The 23,267-nt window shown below is 33.8% G+C and overlaps 1 protein-coding gene and 1 long non-coding RNA gene across 2 annotated transcripts; one reads left to right on the top strand and one right to left on the bottom strand.

The window, feature by feature from the left end:
* The first annotated feature begins 6,025 nt into the window (after positions 1 to 6,025).
* LOC110093207 lies at positions 6,026 to 6,642 on the top strand. The gene has a single exon (XM_020818023.2). The coding sequence runs from the start codon at positions 6,095 to 6,097 to the stop codon at positions 6,404 to 6,406; it is 312 nt and encodes a 103-aa protein (XP_020673682.1). The 5' UTR covers positions 6,026 to 6,094; the 3' UTR covers positions 6,407 to 6,642.
* A 3,470-nt stretch (positions 6,643 to 10,112) lies between these two features.
* LOC114580996 lies at positions 10,113 to 22,776 on the bottom strand. Its single transcript, XR_003702796.1, has 3 exons — positions 22,646 to 22,776; positions 22,318 to 22,537; positions 10,113 to 10,493 (listed from the first exon to the last, which is right to left on the bottom strand). It is a non-coding gene; the product is annotated as an uncharacterized LOC114580996 (long non-coding RNA).
* Between the last annotated feature and the right edge of the window lie 491 nt (positions 22,777 to 23,267).

The following is a 23,267-nucleotide window of genomic DNA, read 5'->3' as shown; positions in this document are numbered from 1 at the left end:
AAGTGTAAAGACACTCATCCACATAAGCATTTATCTCTACAACACTTAAACTTTATTTTAGGCTTCTCTTACCATGGCTAATAATTTGTGTCATAAAGCATTCCAGGTCTGACCACCAACATAAAAAATTCTCTTAAATTTGAAGGGCACTTTTCTATCACAGAACAGGTCACAGAACAGGCTCGATGTATTCCTCCACTTCAACCATCTAACTTGAATTCTACTAAAAATATCCCTATCTATTTCACCATTGATTTGAACAATATATCCGAGATATCTAAAACGCACACTTTTTTAAAAGACTATATCACTCAATGTCATGTTCCCACCGACATATCTATTATTACTAATATATATATATATATATATTCGATTTTAGAACTACACAAACAATAACCTTTAGACTCTAAGGTTGGCCTCCATAATTCAAGTTTTTCATAAACTCTCTCTCTAATCTTATCAACAAGAAGAATACCATCAACAAAAAGCATACATCAAGTTAATTATATCCTCTTACTAATGTATAGTAAGATCATCCATGACTAAAGCAAAAATGATTTGGGCTTAAAGCTAATCATGAATGTAATCCAACTGAAATAAGAAAATACTTAGTGAAACTAGCTTGCATTTAAACACAAGAAACAACTCCTGAATATTTATCAATGATCCACATGTACAGTGTTAGGCCCTCATGCCTCCCGATAATACACATATACAATATCACATTACACCAATTCCCTCAAACCCTTATGCCTTCCAAATATTTTTTATATATGGTGTTAGGCCCTTATGCATTCCGATGGTATACATATATAGTATCAGGCTCTTATAACTCCTGTGCAAAGTACCATTCATTCATTTAGTTACTCAGGCCATTATATATCCCCAATAATTATTACACATTTTTCAATCAAAGGAACATATAGTTAACAATCCTTTTAACATATATGAATAGCATGAACATTGTGAACAATATAAACAATGTGAATAATAAGAATAGAATAAACAATGTGAACAATAATAAATAGTATCTAACATAACAAAGAAATATACTAAAACTTCAATTGCAAAGCATTTATTGTAGTGCTTTTGGCGGATTACCTGTATACACATGTAACCTTCACAATTTATAAAACCTTTCACGAATGATATTCATAATATTATTTTGAAGCTTTCATTGTTCTATTGTCATTGATGCCAGTGTCACTATACCCACTAAAATACTTAAAATTCCGTGCAATTAAAATACTTCATAAAAATATGAGTTTTTATTGTCAAGGTGACGAGAACGTTTTATTCTACAACATACTAAAATTTACAAGATATAAATTTTTCTAAACTTCCTTAAATCAAATAATTAATCAAAACTCTCACGCAAATGATCCAAATTGAAAATTGAGATAGGGTGACGATAGCCTACCTCAATCTAAAAGAATCCTCCAACTAGCCCAACTGGAAAAATTGATTCTAAAACCTCAGAAACATACTTTTTCTCTCTAATATTTCTCCATCACTCTCTCTAAAATCGGTAGCCTTAAAAGCTGAAATGCTTTTTTCATAAATGGATTTTAATATTTATAAACCTAATGCTACAACGCTACCATTCCAAGGGCTGTAGCGCTCCCACAAGAAGTTTGCAAACATTAAAACATAAAGCTTAGCACCGCAGCACTCCATCCCAATGATGTCATGCTGATCAACAGAGATATTAGGGTTACAACACTTGTACTACGGTGCTGCTATGCTCCTCTTTAACACCCAACATTGCTCTCCAATCAAAGATCATGGCGCCACGATGCCCCCAAGATTAGTTTCTACTTATCAAATTCCTTAATTTTTTTTCTAATTAAAATCACAAAAATCATGTATGACTACATAAACATTGAAAATAATTTCTAAAACCCAAATAAAATCAATAAATGCTAAAAATCCTTAAGTCATACCAGATTTCAGTCAGAACATTCTAGGTGATATAGTTACTACAAAAGTTGCCCTTATAATCTCCCCTTAGAAAAATTTTATCCTGGTATTTCAATATATGTGCTCATCAATCAAATATATTTGAATATAGGTTCTCATCAGCCAAATAGATTTGAATATAGTTTGTCTCGTTTCAATTTCTCTCCCTTGTTACATCTATATCAGTTCTTTGGTTTCATCTTACTTTTACCATAGAATCTATTTTTTACTCAATTTCTTGACATCATAAGCCAAGATACAATCAGGATCCTCTCTATAAGTCAAATTAGGTTGTACTTCTATTTCAACTTGTAGAATTTTTCTTTCAATACTTGTAACACATTTTCTTAATAAAGTCACATAGAATACATAGTGAATATCTAACATATGATATGATAATAGTAATTGATAAGAAGACTTTCCAATTTTACCTATCACTTCAAATGGTCCAATACATCTCAAACTCACCTTTCCTTCCTCCTAAACCTACTCATACTTTTCAATGGGCTAAATTTCACATACACAAAATAACTAATCTAAAATTTCACAGTCCAATGCTTCAAATCAAAATATTTTTTTTCTACCTATCTTGGGATGCTTCTAGGGTATCCCTAATCAGTCTAATCATTTTAGTAATATCATCCACTAAACTGGCCCCAAAAGTCTTCTTTTTCTTACATTTGTCCAAAATAAAGATGTCCTACACTTGCAACTATATAAAACTTAATATGATGTTTTTTCAATACTAAACTGAAAGCTGTCATTATAAGCAAATTTAATCAAAGATATGTAATCTTCCCAGCTTCCTCTAAAATTAAGTCTACATAATCTTACTAAATCCTTAAGTATGTGGATGGTTCTTTCAGATTATCCATATATCTGCGGGTAAAAGTCGTACTGAAATTTAATCTAATCCCTAGAATTTCCTTGACACTTCTCCAGAATGTAGAAGTAAATCTACTATCACGATTAGAAATAATAAACTTCAGTATCTCATGCAATCTAATAATTTCAAGTACAAATAACTGTGCTAACTTTTCAATGGAATTTGTTTTTCTCGTAGGTAGAAAGTGAGCAAATTTTGTCAATATATCAACTACGCCCCAGAATGCATCATATCCTTGCCTATACCTTGGATATCTCATAACAAAAGACAGTAATCGCTTCTCACTTCTACTCAGGAATAGGTAAGGGTTGCAATTGACTACAAGATTGCTAATGTTCTACTTTTAACATTTGATATGTTTCAAATTTCGAAACAAATTTTGCAACTTATCTAGTCACCAAAATATGAACTTCAAATCATGACACATCTTACTATTCCTATGGTGAATTGCATACCCAAAATAACGTGCTTCATGCAAAACCACTTTCCTTAAACTCACACCACTAGAAACCCATAATATGCCTTTACAGGTTAACACTCCATTATCATCTACTTATAACTCAGGTCTCCTTTTTGATTGAATATGATTTATCAACTTCATATACTCCTCATCAGTCTTTTGAGCTTCATAAATTTTCTTCTACAAAGTAGGCCATACAATCTTCTAAATAAGCATGCCAATATCCATATCAATTATTCGAATTACTTCCAGTTCCAACTTCTCCATATCAAAAATAAGTGACATATCAAACATAATAATCCAATTAGCTACTCCTGAGGACTTCCTACTCAATGCATTCATTACCACATTAACTTTATCAGGTTGACATTGAATACTAAGATTATAATATTTAATCAACTCAAGTCATCTTCTTTATCTTAAATTTAGTTCCTTCTAAATGAAAATAGATTTCAAATTTTGATTATCAGTAAAAATTTCTTATTTGTCTCCATACAGATAATGCCTCCAAATCTTCAACGGAAAAAAAAAAAAAGCTAAATCCAATTCATGAGTAAGATAGTTCTTTACTAGTTTTAATTATATGGAGACATAAGCAATCATCTTACCATGCTACATTAATACACAGCTCAAACCTTTCAACAATACATAACTCAATACTTTGAATCCTTCAATACCAAACGGAATTATTAGAATAGGTGTTGATATCAAATAATTCAACTTTTGAAAACTATTTTCATAATCAATCGTCCAATCAAATGGCACAAAGTTTCATGTCAGCCTTGTGACCCTAGGATCTAATGGAAGAATTGGTCTCTTAAACTTATAATTATTTAGCTTAACCATTCAATAGTAACAACTAGAGCTACTAAAATTTCAAAGCATAAAAGCAATATAAACATATTTCATTTTCTCAAAACATAATTATAATAATCCAAATCACAAAAGTCTATACATCAAATAATTAAATACTATATTACAAAAATAGTACCTCATTAACCTGGGTCAAAAATCATGCCTCTATACCTAATTTATTTTGTAGGGCCTTTATCTTTTCCTAAAATATTAAAAGAACGGGTTGAGCATAACTAGCCTGTAGGGCCTTCTTAATCTGACCCATCACAAATGTCAATATTCAGACAAAAAGATGAAATCACAATGAAGTCAAAAAGGTAATAAAGAATCATTAAAATACCAAGGTAACAAATTTTTTTTTTAAATACCAAGGCAACAATGAAACTGTAAAATACAACTTTTAGGGTTACAAAACGTACTTGCCATTTTCACTTACTTATAAAAGCCACTTTCTCAGAGATTCTCAGATACTTCAGAGTGTGCTTGCCACCAGAGAATAAAAAGATTTTTTTTGTGGAAATTGGGCACTATTAATATTTCACAAACTTGGAAGATTCTAATGATTGTTGCTAATGAGGTTAAGAGGTTCATATCTTTTAAAATTGGTGATGGCAATAAAATCTCACAATTCTGTAATCCATAGTGTAATGACAGATCTTTAAGTGATATATTTGACATATCTTCTATCCCCCTAGCCTCGACATAATGCCTCTATTCAATACAGCAGATGACACTTCCTCGCTTCTTTTCCTAATGTTTTATGTGATATTATATCTGCTATGCTTATTTATACTAAATATGGTGAGAGCATTCTTTGGTTGCGTTCAAATAAACCTCAATCCAGGGTTTTTCTTAACTCAAATTATTCCAATCTTCCCTAGGTGCCTTGGAGTAAATTTATAAGGCATAAAAAGTTCGAGATATTTTATTTTTTCATGGTTAGCTCTGGTTGGGGAATTGAAAACTGCTAGTGCCTTAATTAGCAGAATTATCCCAGCAAATATTTGCTGCAATTTCTGCTTTTTTCAACCTAAAAGCATAAGGCACTTGTTTTATGAATGCAATTATACTTTTAGCATTCTTTGCAACATTTATCCATTCTTTTCCATATTTCTGTTAAGGCTGAATAAGCATCAGTTGTTTGAATTTATTACTGATGCATGCACACTGCTTCTCAGGCGATTAAAAATGTTTGCTATAATTCAATTTGTTGCGTGATATATCATCTGTAAATAGAAAGAAATAATAGAATGTTTCAAAACAAAACATCAACTTTGTATCACCATATCAAGAAGGTCATTGATGTTAAAATTTTGAGTTGGAAAAATTATCAGAAAACTAGAGGACTTTTGTGTGCATTCTAGACTTTGATGAATGGTTGTTCTACCCTTCCTCTCTTGGACGGTCAATTGGCAACTAGGACTGGAAATGGCTAGCACTTTTGTCTATCATTCTGAGAAAAAGAATTTAATTTTTTTGAAAATCTCTCTAAGACATTTCTTCTAGAAGGCTGTCCTATTTTAATTATTGCTAATTTTGTTACAGCTCCTGTGATTTTTTTTGCATTTCTTTACGAGTTTTATATTGAGCATATCTGCATATGCCATTTTGTAATTATGCTAAACCCTAAATTATATTTAAAAAAAAAAAAAAAAACTAAGTTATAGCCGGAACTGCTACCGACCATAAACTTTGACAGCCAGGAATTCAAGGATTTAATGAGATAAGGCACTTGTGGACGGCTCGTGCCGCCAATACTCTTCCCCACCAAAAGGTCCAACGTAAGCACACTCAGAACCGTCTGATCACCCACAAAAGGTGCATACATCCGGCGCGCAACTTGATCGCTGAGATTCCATAAAAACCAATGGAGGAGAAGAGGTTCAAGAAACTCAACGTCTCTCTTGGCCGTGGAGAACGCAGCAACAAGTTCAATGGGATCTGTAAGCATGGCTTTTGCTGCATCGGCAGCAGTGAGCGGAAAGGTGTTTCAGGCGACAGCGACTGCCAAAAGCACCGGCGGCAGTGCGGAGGAGAAGGGGCTCTTCGATTGGATACTGGGCGGCCTCCGTAAAGAGGATCAACTAGTTGAGACGGATCCAATCCTCAAGAAGGTTGATGAGAAAAACTATGGCAGTGACACTGGTACGACTCGCCGCAAGTCCCCCAACTCCATCTCTGTCCCCGGCAGCAAGAAATCTAATGGCAGTGGCGGCGTCTTTGGAGGCCTTTTCGCTAAGAAGTGAACCATGAAAGACCTACAACACCATTCCTCCTGATTAATGAAATATGACAGCTACTTGATGCTCCGCTCAAGTTGTGCTGCCGCTCTCGTCTTCTTTTATTATTTTAGGTTTTGAATTTATATGGATTCCAACTGTGGTACCAACCTGAATGTATGCTTTTATTGCAAACCATTAGCTGTTGTTGATTTCAAGTTTCAGTTTCCAAGTAAAACCGACATTTATGTCGTCTTTCTCCATTTTAGTTGTTCCTACTCGTTACAGTTCTCAGCAGGGGTAGTTGGGATGGAACTTTGAAAGGTTGAAACTGTTTAGTTTGTGCTTCCATCCTAGATCAAGCACTTTGTCGTTCTTTTATCCGGTATAAATGGAACGACAAGGCTTCTCATCCAGGCCATACGAGGTGGCACGTCACACACAATATCCGCACACAAAGGTGCGAAATCTAAAGAGCATCCCAAATTTACTGAAAACCAAACCGTCTGAGGAAGGTTTTATAGTGCTAAAGCTTGAAGCAATAGTTAATTGCCTCCATTGTAATTAATACATTTTAAGATGCCCTATATTTCAAAGCACTATTCTAACCTAAGCGAGATGATTAACAAAAAAAAATTCACAAAAAAAGCAGAACTGAGAACTACTACCAAAAAGTAAAATAAAGTTGTGCGTTATAGCGTGTTTGATTTTCACTTTTCAGAAGTTTGAAATACGTAACTTAAAATCCTCTTGAATTATCAAAGCTTCATCCCAACAATTTGGAAAATTGTGATGCTCACAAAGAAAATATGGATATCTTTAGCAGTCAAGGTAGTATTTATAAATTGGAATAGTTCTCTTGATTTTTGAACTTGTCAATCTTTTTAAATTGGAAGTTATATTTTACCACTCAAGCAATGACAGTCTAGTATAGAACTCCAAAACTTCGGTAGAGCTACTGGAGTGATATTAAAAGCAGAGTATAGTTTCTCTAACTGGGGCCAGGCCTCGAGAAATCAATTAAGGCATGCGTACAGTTTGATATAAAAATGAATGAAGCAAAAAGATGCAGGGTAAAATTGCATCTCCCGATTGGGGTCAAAAGTACAATTAGGTCAATGGAAATCATATTGTGACATAAACAACAACAAAGATTTAACTAAAACAAAACAATTTAGAGCCTAAGCTTCAAATAAACTCATAGCAACAGTCCTGTTGTGATTAACCCAGTAACGTATTCATCATTATCATCGTCATTAGGCTCAATTGCAAAAATTACAGAGTACATGATACACATTTTTAGTGGATGTCAAATTGATGAGAATTAAGCAATATTATTGAAAATGGAGTTTTATCTACTTATAACGAGTTTAATTATTTTGAATCTATTATACAAGGAATAGTGTTAGAGAGTAAATGTAATTTAATGTTTTAGTTGATATTAGATTGTTATGACTGTTAGACGATTAGACTATTAGGTAGTATTAATAATTTCTTGTAGAGGCTCCAAATAAGCCTTCTTAGGATATTTGGGCATCAAAGTCGTTGTTAAAGCCCAGCTTGGCGTTCTTGCCTAGGCACAGGGTGAGGCGATGTCATATTAAGATATTTCTTAGATAAACGTCTAACTTTAACGCAATAGAAAGTGAGCTGAGCTCTTGTGTTCACGGGATAGGTGTGGGTTAAAACTTCAAAGACAACAAAGCAGTCAAGTATGATGTTGAAAATTGACATGAGTGAGAATAAAGCATTTGATGAATAAGAATTTGCACTAGCAGTACAGGAGAAATGTTAGATCATGCGTAGGTGCCACAACTTCAAGATTTAGGGTAGTAATCATCAGAATGAAAACAAACAGTACAAAGATGGAGAGTAAAATCGACTACAAATTCAGTAAGGGAGAAGAGAGCATGAAAAACCAAAAAGATGGAATAAGAAAGAAGTGAAGGTCGGAGGTTATGAATTTTACAAACTTCAGTCAGTTACCTCTTTAAGGTGGTTTATTTAATAAAGTTTTGGAACTTGGGGTGCAACTAAGTTCTACAATTTATTATTTTTCCTAAAACTATTTACTGAGATGAATTCATTTTACACTCTTCAGAAGTCTTCTTCAAAATTGAAGTTTATTGAGAAAAAAGGAAAAATGTTTTTAATATCTCACTTCATTTGCGTCAGTGCTTAGGTTGGTGCTTAATGCAGTGTTTGTAAGTCACGTTGGCTTAAGGGTGCCAATAAATCTATTATTAAATATAGATGATGACGTAAAACTTAAAAGTAGGCACTTGAAAACAGACTATAGAAGTATTATGCGAAAGGCTAATTTTCTTATCACGTAATTAGATCTACTATACTATGTGGGTGTTTATTCTTGGCTAACCAAAACTTTTTTATGTTTCAGTAATAAAAATATTAAGATGGATTGTAAGATTATGATAGATAAAGAGAAAAATATCTAATTAAAAATGAATGGGATAATAGCTATTGAAGAAAAGATCGTGAAAAAAAGTTAATTTAGGCGTATATAATGAAATGCAAAAAATTAACTAATAAGGAGAGTGAATATGGAAGGATTAAGTTGGAAAATATGGATAGTGTTGAGTCAAGTCTGAAAAAGATTAGCCTCAACATGAAGTAAAAAGTTCAATTTCGAGTCTGATTTGAAAATGATGCATTCTAAATTAAATTTTAAATTGATTTGAGAAAAAAAATAATTTAAATAAAAAAAATAAATGCATTATATATATATAGACACATGCGTACTTAATTTCTAAAAATATTATATATAACATAAGTATGAATGAAAATATTGTATTAAATATAAATAAATTTATATATTATCCTTTTATAATATATTTAAGTGAAGGCCCACACTTAAATGCATCTTTTTATATGAATTAAGTTCATTTTGAGTTGAATCAAGCAGATTTACAGCTAACTATATTTGAGACAAAGAAAATCAATATAATTTCAAATTGATTAAAGCCCGAGGGAGTTCCAAATAAAATTAACAACCCTATTAGTGATACTAGACCAAAGGAAAGAGGATTAGAAATTACGAAAAAATAGCTACACAAAATAGAATTGACACCCCATATTGTTCTAAACAAAAATGAATGAACAATGATTCATAAAATCAAATCCAAATTTTTAGGATAAGACAAATAATAATGATAATGTGGTAGCATTTCTAATTTTTGTATGTAAATGTAAATTTTGACCGTGTTATTGTCTATTCCTATTCCTTTCTATTTCTTTCGCATGAATTATATTTCCCTCCTTAGAGGTTCATTCTTTGTTTTTTGTTCTGCATGCCCAAACTAAATGCATATTTTTTACAACCCAACAATCAGTAAGTGCTATTATAACTTGCTCTTTTAGGATAATGAAATTAGTGATAATCCTTACTATAACCTTAATGGTGATGAATTCCTCGATGACTCAACAAATAATTTTAATACAAGACAAAGTGTATCCTGATTAATAATCTCAAAGTACCTTTTGACATGCATTATCATCAATGTCAATTAGATCAACTCTAATACTCTTTATATGGTTTTTTCATGATCGATAAAAGTAATAACACAAATATTGCCACAAAAGTTACTCAAATTGCCATAGAACCTTCCATCAGCCTTCCTAAATCTCTCGTTTGGTAACTTAAGCAGTTTTTTTGAAGTAGCACTTCCATTTGTCCTTAATGTCCTCAATTTATGATCAAATTATCTTTCCCATTAATATATCAAATTTGATCAAAGTTTTAATTCTCTTCGAAGATACAAGATCTCATCAAAATAAACTTGACATAACAAAATAAAACTCCATGACTGCAAGATCAACTTGCTTGGATACCAAACTAATGTAAGATAAAAATAAAAATTCACCCTACATTTTTTTATAGAAATAAAGACAAAAAGAAAGAAAACAAAGAATATATAGATGAACTTCAGAAACAGTCATTTGGCATGTCGGTTTTCTCCACAATCTTGCTCAGCCTTCTACAGAGACGATAGAACAAGAGGAATCCCTGGGCAATACTTCGATATGAATCTGTTCTTAGAGCTAAATCTCCTTTTCATGGATAGTCCATCATCATTAATTAGATCTCCAAGCACATCTATCTCTTTGGCTAAGTTAAAAAATAATAATAATATTCTTTAAAAAAAAATTATTCATCCATCTTTCCAAAATAATTAGTAGTCTCACATACGAGGAAACATGATATATTAGGGGAACTACTAAGGGGCAGCCGACCACTGGGAAAGGTTTTTGCATTAAATGCAATTAGCGCATGAAGAATTATTTATGATTTCAAGAAGAAAATGATTTTTTCCAATAGGGTAAAATGGAAGGCTCGTTTCATGTATGAAAAAAGGACGCATCCTTGGAGTGAGGAGAAGAGTTCAAATTTGAATGATATTTCATAATTTTTTTGGAATTTTGAGGTTTGGAAGACATATTTGAGCGAAGCACAATCTCTCCAAATCACCTTCCTCCAACACACCCCAACATATGCTTGACATTTCACAAAATGTCCTGGGTATTTATATTAAAAATTGAAATCCAATACGGGTTGGACCCAGCTGGAACTCAAAACAAATTCTAATTCATATATATTGTAGCTCTAAATTGTTTGTATGCTCTAGCCATGACCATCTCAATCTCGCACTCTTGCCTCTCCTCTTCATCAAAGCCACTCGGCATCTCTTCTCTACTGTATGTTGAAGACACTCGCCATCTCACACTATCACATCTCACAATCAAGTGGATATTTATTTTGGATCAAAGGCTATAAATTAAAATAGGGGAAAATATCAGGCTCTAATTCCATTGAAAGAGCATTTAATTTGCAAGTTAGAGCTCACTTGCATGCATAAATTGCTCACATGGTCTAGTCAAGAACCCTTCCCATTCATTTAGTTAGAAATCCTTACTATTTTAATGCTTACCTCACTCACTGGATATACTCCTAGTTATATCTCTCAAGGACAATAATGCTTCAAAATGAAAGAGTAAATATTAAAAGAATTTATGAGCAAAATCAAAGATACTTGCAATAGGGTATTAATATTGTTTGAGATGCTTGGATAGATACAGAAAAGAAGGCCTCTAATTAATTTCATGGCGGTAACATAATATGTGTCCATATTCATAAAAGTCATTAATTATGAAAGCAAATATAAAGATAAGTTCTACATTCAAAATCAAATCAAAGAAGTGATTGGGATGGGTTCGGAGAATGTAGTTCAAATAATTATTGACAATGCACCAATTTGTAGATGATGAGGACATCGACAAAAAAACCTAGCGCGTCTACCACAAGAGGAGCTGCAGATCGATGACCATGTTTAGGAGTCTTTATTATAGTATATTTTCTGCATTTTACTTATTATTGTATTTTATTTTATGAGTCTTTCCCAGTTTACCCATTTGATGAGTTATATGAGTATTGTAGCCCAAGGGGCATTTTAGTTTTTTCAATCCTTCATGTTTTGAGGCTTATATATTGAGGCCTTGGCTATTGTAGTAAGATGATTATTATTATGAATTAGACTCCAGTTTTCTTGAATTGTGTGTTTGAGTCTTCTTGAGTGAAGAGTGAAGCCTTAAAAGTAGGGAAACGTAACACCTAACAACCGGCGCCGTGGCAATGTTCTTGGCTCTATCTTTTCTCCATCCTCACCCCACCTTCCTCCATTGGTTGCCAAAACCTCCAACCCTCTTCCAAATAGTTGGTCTAAGTTCCCTACTGCCCCATACAGCCGAGCCACATCCCCTCTCTTCCATTCCCACTCACCTGCAAGCCCACCCTTCCTCTCCTCCCATTGCCGGCCAACCCCCACTCCATTGCCTTTTGGTAGTCCCTCCACCTTTTTCCTCTTCTCCATTGATTTCCCCAAGAGCTGTTACCTCTTCCTATTCCTCTCCCCATTAGCTCCACTTTAATTACTGCATTTTCCCCTTCCCCTCTAGCTCCTCTTTAATTACTGTATTTTCCCCTTACCCATTAGTTCCACTTTAATTACTGCATTTTCCCCTTCCCCATTAGCTCCACTCGAATTACTGCATTTTCCCATTCCCCATTAGCTCCACTTTAATTACCACCTTTTCCTCTTTCCCATTAACTCAACTTTAATTGCCACATTTTCCCCTTCCCCATTAATTCCCAAGAGTTATTGTCTTTTCCTATTCCCCCATTAAATCCTAATTGTTGCTACCTTTTCCCATTTCCCCTATTAATTCCTATATTAGTTGCTATCTCTTGCAACCGTCATTGACCATCGAAGACCTCACGTCCAATGGCAACTCACCTATATTCCACTCACTACTTCTTTTTGGGTAACTTTCTATTACATGTTTACTTCTTCTAAGTAGCATTGCTAATATCGTATCAAGTTTTCTTCAGTTAAAATTATTCGAAGAGTTCGAGTGAGGAAACTTCACTGTGATTGTTCTAGTTGTTAATCATAGGATTTGTGTGACTTGTGGATAAGTACATATTGTCTTGGTTATTATTTTACTGTTCTCCACCAATACTTGTAATTGTTTGCTATTACTTTGTTAATAATTAAGAATTCACTTAAATCCTCTTAAACTGGCCCGCTGGACCGGTTCAGCCGGTCCATATGGGACCGGCTTATGTCCATCAGAGGTATAACAAAAGTTCCTCTATAGATGCCACACGAATCCGTCTCCTACCTGTGGGGTCCAACAACCAAGTGAAGGGTTTTGGAGGGAAATTTGAAAGGAGGGAATGTTTAGAGATTTCTTTTTGGATTGTTTGCTTTAAGTAGATTATTTCCCTAGGGTTAGGGCATGATGAGTTTTGGCTTAAATTAGATTGTTCTTAGGTTTTTTTGGGCTCAAGCAGTGTCTAGAGATTAGGAGAGTCTGATCCTCCTCTCCAATTGAGAATCCATTGTATCTTGTAGCTTTTCTTCTATTATTATCAATCAAAAAGTTCCTCTCTGGTTTTATTCATCCAAGTTTTCTCGATCTTTGATTTGCAAAGTGCTGAAATTAAATTTCAGTCAGGGAAATTCTTGTTTCTTACAAGCATTTTGTGGGCTCCGAAAATTCGGCCCCGGCCTCCGCTCGCTTTTCTTATTCGGCGAGGGAGTTTTAACGAACTAAGTTCCGGGGTAAATTTTGGAAGGCAGATGTACGAGGTATGTAATTTCTGGTTATTACATAGAGGTTAACACATTTCCTATCAAATTGGTATCAGAGAAATTTCCTGGATGGAAATAGAAGCCTTTTTCACTGATTTCTGCTGCATTTCCTCTCCAATCTTGTTGTTTTTCGCTATTTGAGGACTAGAACCGTTGTTTTTTGGCCATTTTTGTTGTTTGAAGCCGAGATCCAGGTACCTATGGCAGGAAAAAAAGTGGAAGCATTGGAGGGGGAGATCGGACAATTGAAATCTAAAAATCTAGATCTCCACACACAACCTTTAGATGCCAAAAGTCAAATTTCAACCATCCAAGAGAAGATTGATGGAAATTTTTCCATCATAGGGTAGATGTTGAAGAAGTTTCTTGGGGGTCAACTGAAAATAGCATCGTCAAAGGCAAGGGAAGCCTTGGACAACCAAGGAAATGGGGAAAACCCTACTCCAATAAGGCGAAGAGAAGATCAGAAGGTGAAGATCTGGGGGGGAGAAAGGGGAATACCTCCCCTAGAGCATATTCCAAGGGAGGTGTCGGGTAGATAGGGTTGGTCATGAGTGGAGGGGTGTTGAATTTGGAAGGAGACACGTTAAATGTGAAAGGCAATGGCTTGATTATGATCGAAGAGGTGTCGAATTCGAAAAGAGAGGGGCTGAATTTGAAAGAAGTGATGCTAAAATTAAAGGAATAAGGTGGGCTGGTGATGAAAGGTTTGGGTGTGAGCGGAGAAATGGGAATTGTCACAATTGGGGGGAACCACCTCCTTGGGGAATGGGAAATTTTGGAAGAAGCAAGGGTGAAGGAGGAGATATGAGGGTGAGGAAACTGAAGATATCAATCTTTGAGGGGGGGGGATGCACAAGGGTGGATTTATAAGATAAAAAGATAATTCGTCGTCAATGAGTTGACAAAGGAGGAGAGATTGACAACAACGGGCTTATGTTTGGAAGGGAAGGCTTTGGCTTAATACCAGTGGAGGGACATGCAACGACCCATATGAAGTTGTAAGAAGTTTAAGGATTGCTTGGTAGAACGTTTCTGAACTAAGGGAGGAGAATTCTACAAACAGTTCTTCGCCTTGACACAGGATGGTTCAAGGATAGAGTACCGAGAGAGGTTTAAGTACCTTGCTAGCTGATTGGACCACTTTTCTGAGACAGTGCTAGAAGGGAACTTCATAAAAGACTGACACAAGAGATCCAGGCAGCAGTTCTAGTAAATGAGGCCTCGTGACTTAGGAGAGGCTATGGAGCTAGCTCAACTTGTGGAGGATCTGATACACCTGGAAAGAGGAATGAAAGACAGCAGCTCAGGAGGCTCGTATCGAATGACCACCACCTTTTTGGTACCCAAGGAGCCCACACCAAGTACTCGTCGGGAGATTCTGAAGAAGAATACTGAAGGAGGACGTCATGAGGACAACTTCAAGAAGCTCATATATAGAAATGGAGTTATAGGAGAAGAGAGTGAAGGGATTCTATTTCAGATGTGAGGAGAGTCATATACCGAGGCACTGATGCAAGGATCAAACTATTCAGGCTCTTATCGTTTACGATGATGAGGAAACTAAGGAGGGAGCCGTCTTTCCACCTTGCGGACAAGGTGGATCTTTGGGAGAGGAGTATTGTTAGACCAGTCCATATGGGAGTATTGTTACCAGATGCTGCACGAGTTCGGCTCCTCCCCGTGGAGTCCAGCAACCAAGTGAAATAAGGGTTTTTGAGGGAAATTTGAAAGGAGGGGTTGTTTAGAGATTTCCTTTTGGATTGTTTTCTTTAAGTAGATTGTTTCCCTAAGGTTAGGGCATGATGAGTTTTGGCTAAAATTAGATTATTCTTAAGTTTGTTTTGGGCTCTAGCGGCGTCTAGAGATTGAGAGAGCGGGATCTTCCTCTCCAATTGAGGATCCATTGTATTTTATTGCTTTTCTTCTATTATTATCAAACAAAAAGTTCTCTGATTTTATACATCCAAGTTTTCTCAAATTTACAAAGTGCTGACAACCTATAGACTTAATCCCCATGTGTCCTAGGAATAGAATAACTGAGTCTGCATCTGCATTTGTGTTGCATCTCTAGGAATTGCACAAGAAAATCAATAAAAATAATGAACAAAGCAATGCTAATTATAAACTTAATGTTGATCTTAAGAGATGATTTAAGAAATTCGAGGTTGGAGATTTGTAATGGTTCGGATTCGTCTGAAATAGTTTCTGCATGGGACCGTTAAAAAATTGCATGCTAAAAGTATGGGACCTAAATAATAATGAAGATAAATAACAATGCTTATGTCCTGGATCTTCCAGAGAGTTTTAACATTTATCCCACTTTTAACATCGAAAATCTAGTACCGCTTGAAGGTCCAAAGTTTAACTCCACCAACCCACTACATATTGAGCCTTATGTGACCCCACCTGGTGAGAACACTAGCCTACCTCCACTCCCAAATATTCCCTCATTTCCTAATGCGGAGAACATTGATGTGATACTTAATGATAAAGTCATTTCCACTAAGGAGGGTGGACGCCAAAGGTATTTAGTTCAATGGAAAGGAATGTCGGAGACTGAGAACACGTTGATTGATAGTGATGAGCTACAGAGATTGGATCCGAACATACTAGAGATGTACGAGAGCACCCGTGATGCTTACTCAACATAGTCGAGCTTTCTCCCACCTAAGGAGAATAATGAAGACATCGACAGAAAAACCTGGCGTGTCTACCACAGAAGGAGTCGTAAATCGACGGTCATGCTTAGGAGTCTTTATTTATAGTTTATTTTCTGCATTTTACTTATTATTGTATTTTATTTTGTGAGTCTTTCCCAGTTTACCCTTATATTGAGTCATATGAGTGTTATAGCTCAAGAGGCATTTTAGGCTTTTGAGTCCTTCATGTTTTGAGGCCTACATATTGAGGCCTTGGCTATTGTAGTAAGATAATGATTATTATGTATTAGATTTCAATTTTTTTGAGCTGTGTGCTTAAGCCTTCTTAAGTGAAGAGTGAAGTCCCTAAGAGTAGGGCAACACGACGTCGTGGCACGGTTCTTGGCTCTATCTTCTCTCCCTACTCACCCCACCTTCTCCATTAGTTGTCGAGCCCTCCAACCTTCTTCCAAATAGTTGGTCGAAATTCCCTGCAACCCCATACAACCGAGCCACCTCCCCTCTCTCTCATTTCCACTCACCTGCAAGCCCACCCTTACTCTTCTCCCATTGTCGGCCAACCCCCACTCTGTTGCCTTTTAGTATTCCCTCCACCTTTTCCTCTTCTCCATTTATTTCCCCAAGGGTTGTTGCCTCTTTCGATTCCCCTAATTAAATTCTAATTGTTGCTACCTTTTCTTATTTCCCCCATTAATTCCTACACTAATTGCCATCTCTTGCAATCTCTTGCAATCGCCATTGACCATTGAAAACCTCCCGTCCAGTGGCAACTCACGTACATTCCACCCACTACTACTTTCAAGTAACTTTCTATTGAACGTTTACTTCTTCTTGTGGCACTGTTAATATCATATCAAGTTTTCTTCCGTTGAAATTATTCGAAGAGTATGAGTGAGGGAACTTCATTGTGACTGTTCTAGTTGTTAATCGTGGAAATTGTGTGACTTGAGAATAAGTACCTATTATCTTGGTTATTATTTTATTGTTCCCTGCTAATACTTGTAATTGTTTGCTATTACTTTATCAATAATTGAGAAGACACTTAAATCTCCCTTGATCACCATTATTATATAATTGCTAAGCTTGTCAATTCATTATTATTCATAGCAATTCCTAAATCAAGAATATGTTCCACATCAGTAGAGCTGCAAAAGTTCAAAATAAAACTCTAACACTCTCAAATTTGTTGTGCTCCTTTTTTGTTCATACATTGAATCTTGTATTAAATATATATCTACTTCAAAGAATGTAAAAGGAAAGGACATAACCTATGCAAACTTTAATTGCATCACAAACATGGTAAGCAATGTGAGCTTAATTAAGACATTCATCATGAATCACTCAATGAGATAATCATTTTTTCAACTAATTTGTAAAGCTAAAAATGTTGGCTATAACATAAGCTCATTTATACTTGGATGATTCAAAATAATAAAATAATGATCATAGACCAAGTGATTAATGACGAGTGGAGTATGTATGCATATAGAAGGTGAGAAAAAAAAAAGTATATAGAAGGTGATATAGATAAGACTAAATTTGTTAAGGAGAAAATATTAGATGAATGGAAGTGGAACAAAGTAGACTACATTATTGCTTTTACATAGACAATATATGATATGTTAAGAGTGACTAATATTGATAAGCCTTCTCCCCTCCTCTATGACATATAGGATATGATGATTAAGAAGGGGAAAGGCATTTTATATCAACATGATCAAAAAGAGAAAATGAGGACCTTTTATAAGGTAGTGTATGACATTCTTGTATAAAGATGGAATAAATAAAATAACGCTACACTTCACTATCAAGCTCACTCTCTCAACTCATGATAACTTTTAAATTTTACATTAATCTTAGCCAGCACAATTGAATAACTAAGAATCTGATAGGAAGTGCTTGTATTCACAAGCAACCTATTCAAAATCGGCGAACCAACAGCAGCCAAATGGCTGTCCACAGCAGGAAAACAGCAGATTTCTGCTGTTTACAGCAGGAAAACAGCACTTGTTCGGGAAAATACGAGAGAATAACAGAATCTTAATTGTTAAATGAATTCTGTTATTAGGTACTACAACCACTCTTGGTCAAGTCACATGCATAAAGATATTAAGTGACACTGTTCATATTAACTCCTACTAGTTATTATTGCTATATGTTTAGATTGATGATGATGGGATGATTACATGCATACTACTTCTATTGTCTTCAATTCATTGCAGCTGTAGATTTTGGTAACCTAATGAGCTATTAGCTCACCCCGTAACTTTTCTATTTTTTCAATAAGGGTTTAGAAACTAGTGGAGTGAGGCTGAACAGGGTTTCCATGTCTTATTTTATTTTCTATATTTTAGTTTTATTCTTTTGTAACTAGAAATATCAATGATAGAATGATGTTAGAAATAAATTCTTAGTTATTGTACATAAATTTTGAGAAATGAATATAAAATTGCAAGTTGATGAAGAATGATTTATAGTTGCTTTCGTGGTTTATTAATTAAGATATAAAATAGGTAATTATTTTAGATCTTCGGGCATCACACAAATATTATTATTAATAATGACCATATTGTACTAACTCCAATTATAAAGAAGAGAGCATTGATATTAACTTTTTGAGATATTTTTGACAATTTTTAAGAAAAAACATGTGACAATTAAAACAGATTAATGAATGCTTGTGCCATAAAGATTATTTTTTTATCATTATTACTAATGTTTATTTTTCTTCTATTATTATAAATTTATTTGAAGAAGTATATGTGGTAATTTACACTTGAAAGGGATTAATTGTACCTCATCTTGTGATGTCTTTAGGTGAGAATAGTATAAATTATAGAATTCACGGTAACAATTTCTAAAATATAACAATTTCATGACTTGTCGTGCTCGTTTCAAAAAATTTCCTTCTGGAAAGTTGTAGATCTTATTGAGCTAATGAAAATTTGTTATATGTATATGTATGTGTGTGTGTATAATGAGAAAGATATAGTCAAAATACCAAAACGTGATTATATGAGAAATTGGGTTGGGTTTCGACTTTGGGGATATTTAGTTATGATTTGGGTAATCATTGAATTTGTTATTGTAGGAGGATTGGACAGCTTATAATACTATGATTAATGGCTCGATTCAGACTATTGACTCTCTTACAATGATATTATCTTTAGTTAGATATTAACTAATAGTCTTGTAAATTAATCTTTAAAAATGCTTTAACATCAATAGAAATTAAGAGAATAAAGGAGTGAAATATAAAGAGGGTGTCTTCTTTGCCCAACTCGTTATCTATCAAACTTAACACAAGCAAGCTCAAGATTCTCCAACAAGCAAAAAACTCATGCTCTGTTTGACTCGCTTATTATTGAGTCAAACACAAACCATACACCAAACTAAGTGAAGTTTATGACCACCTATTGTATCAAAAAAAGTAATTGATTGATCCAATTGCATTAAAATATATTTACAATTTGTCATACTAAAAGGGCTTTTAAACATTAAAAAGTTCAAAATATCTGTTGTCCATAATTTCATATCATTCTTTATGATCCTTTTTTGGTAAAACAAATGAGTTGAAGTAAAATGTATTACTATGTATGTGTGTGTATAAGTCTTTATTTGTTTATTCATATCAAGATCTTAAAAAGTCAAATATAATTGAGCAAACCCTTTTCATTTTATTAATAAATGAGAGGAAAAAAATTCTGGTTCAAACATTACTTTTTTAACAAATAAATCAAACACAAATAATTTTAAGCTAAGCATGAGCTATCTGCAAATATCAAGCTATTTTTAAACCCTTGATAATAGCACCAAATAAATATTTTGAATTTATATACCTAATACCTAAACTTTCATATTTACATATATAACAAAAAAATTTTAAAATCGTAAAAATTTCAGTCATTAAGGAAATGTATGCAAGAGTTGTTACTTGTATTCAAAAACAAGGTGGTTTGACTAAGTATTTTCTTATTTTAGTTAGATTACATCAACGACAAGCTTTAAGTCTATGTATTTTTGCTTTAGTCATGGATGTTCTTACTAGACATTTGCAAGAAGATGTATCTTGATGTATGCTTTTTTATGATATTCTTCTTGTTCATAAGACTAGAGAGGGAGTGGATTTGTTAAAAAACTTGAATTATGAGATCAACCTTATAAAAGGTTTTTGCTTAAGTTGATCTAAAACCAAATACGTGGAATTTAATTTTAATAGTAATAGATCTAGTGGTGGGATTGTGGTATTGAGTGATCAAGTCATTAAAAAAAGTGCACGCTATAAATAACTCAATCTAATGTTCAAAACCGAACTCACGCAATATGATAAAGGTTTGTTATTGTTGTTGTATCAAAAATACTACTAATAATAACTTTTTTAAAATGAAATATATTTTTCATGCATAAATTTTAATCTAATCAAGACACTAAATTGTTATATAAGTAAAATGTCAAAATTTAGGTTTTTGATATGTAAAAATATAAGAATTGTGTGGCAGGTGTATATCACTTAATTTTTTAGTGGCCTCGCCTCAAAATTGAATTCATCGATAAAACCCCTACCAAATTTCTCAAATTTGATTCCTTTGATAGCGTTATCCTTTGTGGTGATTTCCTCTGCAATAACCTCCTTTTGTTGGTCCACTTCTACAATCTTATCTGTTTGGCTTTGTGATCCTCCAAAAAATTGCTTCTCTATTAACTATTTGATATCCTTTGTTTCTATGCGTCGTCTTCTACTGCAAAAGCAAAGACAATTTTCTACTATTGCAATTCAATCATGGGACTTGCAACCCCTTACACTTTTTGTTGTGATTGGGTGCAACGATTTTATAGGTTGTTTGTCAATGTAGATGATTGCAAGGGTCTTTCAAAATTATAAATAGAAGTCTTATGCTAGCACAAAATGTAATAAATTCTATTCTGCATAAAGTTCCAATAAGATGCTACCCTTCTTTTGCTTTCAGAAATCAAATCCTCAATAAAGTGGGATAAGTGATCAAGGGGAAGGGAACTAAGAGATTATGCCCTTGCATAAGCATATGGCTTAGTCCAACTACTTTGGTGACTTATTTCCTTCTATTTTTATTTATTGTTCTAAATTTCATTATTAAATTGACTGTGTGAATAAAATTACACAAGTTTAATATAATATGCATTTCAATGAGCGCGTGTATTTCAACTTGTTGGGTGATTTTTTGGTTCTAAAATTCCAAATGTTGTTTCTGGTACAAGGTTATTGAATCATCATCTGAATTGATGTTTTTTTTTTCATCCTTAGTATAAATTGTAGTTAAAAATTTATAGCTTCTGACTCACAAATTTTATAACACATCATAGTACCGGAAGATAGTAAATCCTTATGATGAAGGTACTTAACCTTAACTCACCAGACAAACTCCAAGGTTAAGACTGAGGTAGTTTAAAAAAAAAAAGACTGAGGTAGCTTTAAACAATATTGATATTAATTTACAAACTCAATAATAATATGACTTCTAAAAATATTTTGGTAACAATCTGACATTAATATATATAAACATAATTTCTAATGTACATATATCATTATTATTAGTATGAATATTAATATATTATTATTATCATATATGATATATATTTGTTTGATTCAATAATCAATATAATCTTTTTCTTATTATCTTTTATGTGTGCTCGAGCTCCCCACTCTTTAGCGAAATAGTTGGTCAAGTTCGGGTGTTCTGAGTCGATTTCAAGTGCACTATGTTTTTTGGCCTCAATTGTCATCGAATTCAATCGGACAACTTGTGGATCACATATACAAGTCAACAAGTGATATTCTCTCAGTCTGATCATCTACTTGGAAGCGTATAAGATATCTATATCAGATAAATGAAAACTCACTTGCTTATATGTGCCCTAATCTGAGAGAGGTTGAAGCAGTCTATACAGAAGATAAACATCAGAAAATCAATCAATGTTATTATTTAGCGGAAGCAAAATGAAATTAAATATGGACATAACGAATAATTTTTTTTCAATTTTCGGCACCTAAAAGAGAACCGGAGAATATGAATTGTGACAGTTGTATCAATAAGAATAATAACGAGGAATGAAGATAATGTGTACTCACAAACTTTAGGTTCCTTTCCATTCTAATCCATTTCAGGCCTCCTATCCGCCACAATCTTCCGATATTTGGCTTTCACCGGATTTATGACAAACCGTTGCTGGATGGTGGACTAACTGAATGCAACTCCACTACAATTTCCACGACAAATATAAACGAATCTTCTTCTATGCTGAAGATTTCACCGCTAGGGTCGCATCCTGGTGGTCAATCTCATGTGAAACTGAGAAAACAAACATAATAAGCGAAAATGTGGAGGTTAGACAGATCGTTGAATGGAGAATCGATCTGATCGAGATGTTTGATCGATTAGTTCGAGTAGGATTCAAACGTAGACTTGGAGGATATCTATGCCCGTCTCCTCTGCTGTCTCTTCGTTGCAAGAAAATGGTTCTTAGTTTCGAGTACCAGTCTTTCTCATCAATGGTCGCTTCTATGCTATGATGCCCTAACCCGTTTTCTCTGGCGGGAAATAAACAGCGCGACGGTTGCTCTAAATTCATTTATATAATAAAATATATTAATAAGGGTATTTATCCCAAATGGTTTATTAATCCTATTACTCGGACTCGAGGATTGGGGTGATGTTTATTTTAAACTTAATTTCATCTTTTAATAAAATATAATAATAATTTTTAAGTTTTAGCATATTTAACCAAAAAAATATATTTATATATAAACAACTGATCATTAGACATTCTTGAAACCTTTACGTAATGCTACTAGCATTTGTCTTAAAACGCATCAGTGCTGGAATTTACCATGAAATATGATAAATATTAATAATAATATAAGTGTTTCATAAAAACTCTAATAATACTATCAGTATTTCAACTTTCAGAAAAGCCTAGCAATAAAGTATATCCGTTATCAGTATTTGAAGAATAAGTTAATTAATATTTATTCTCCTTTATTGAATTATAAATTATTATCTTTTTAAAAAATTAATTGTG

Source organism: Dendrobium catenatum, unplaced genomic scaffold, assembly GCF_001605985.2.
Source record: "Dendrobium catenatum unplaced genomic scaffold, ASM160598v2 fragScaff_scaffold_1464, whole genome shotgun sequence".
Lineage (NCBI taxonomy): Eukaryota > Viridiplantae > Streptophyta > Magnoliopsida > Asparagales > Orchidaceae > Dendrobium > Dendrobium catenatum.
The sequence above is the reverse complement of the archived record's forward strand: the minus strand, read 5'-3'. Positions and strand labels throughout refer to the sequence as shown.

Coding starts and splice junctions, on each gene's coding strand:
- LOC110093207 (XM_020818023.2), top strand. CDS start 6,095: ATGGGATCTGTAAGCATGGCTTTTGCTGCATCGGCAGCAGTGAGCGGA.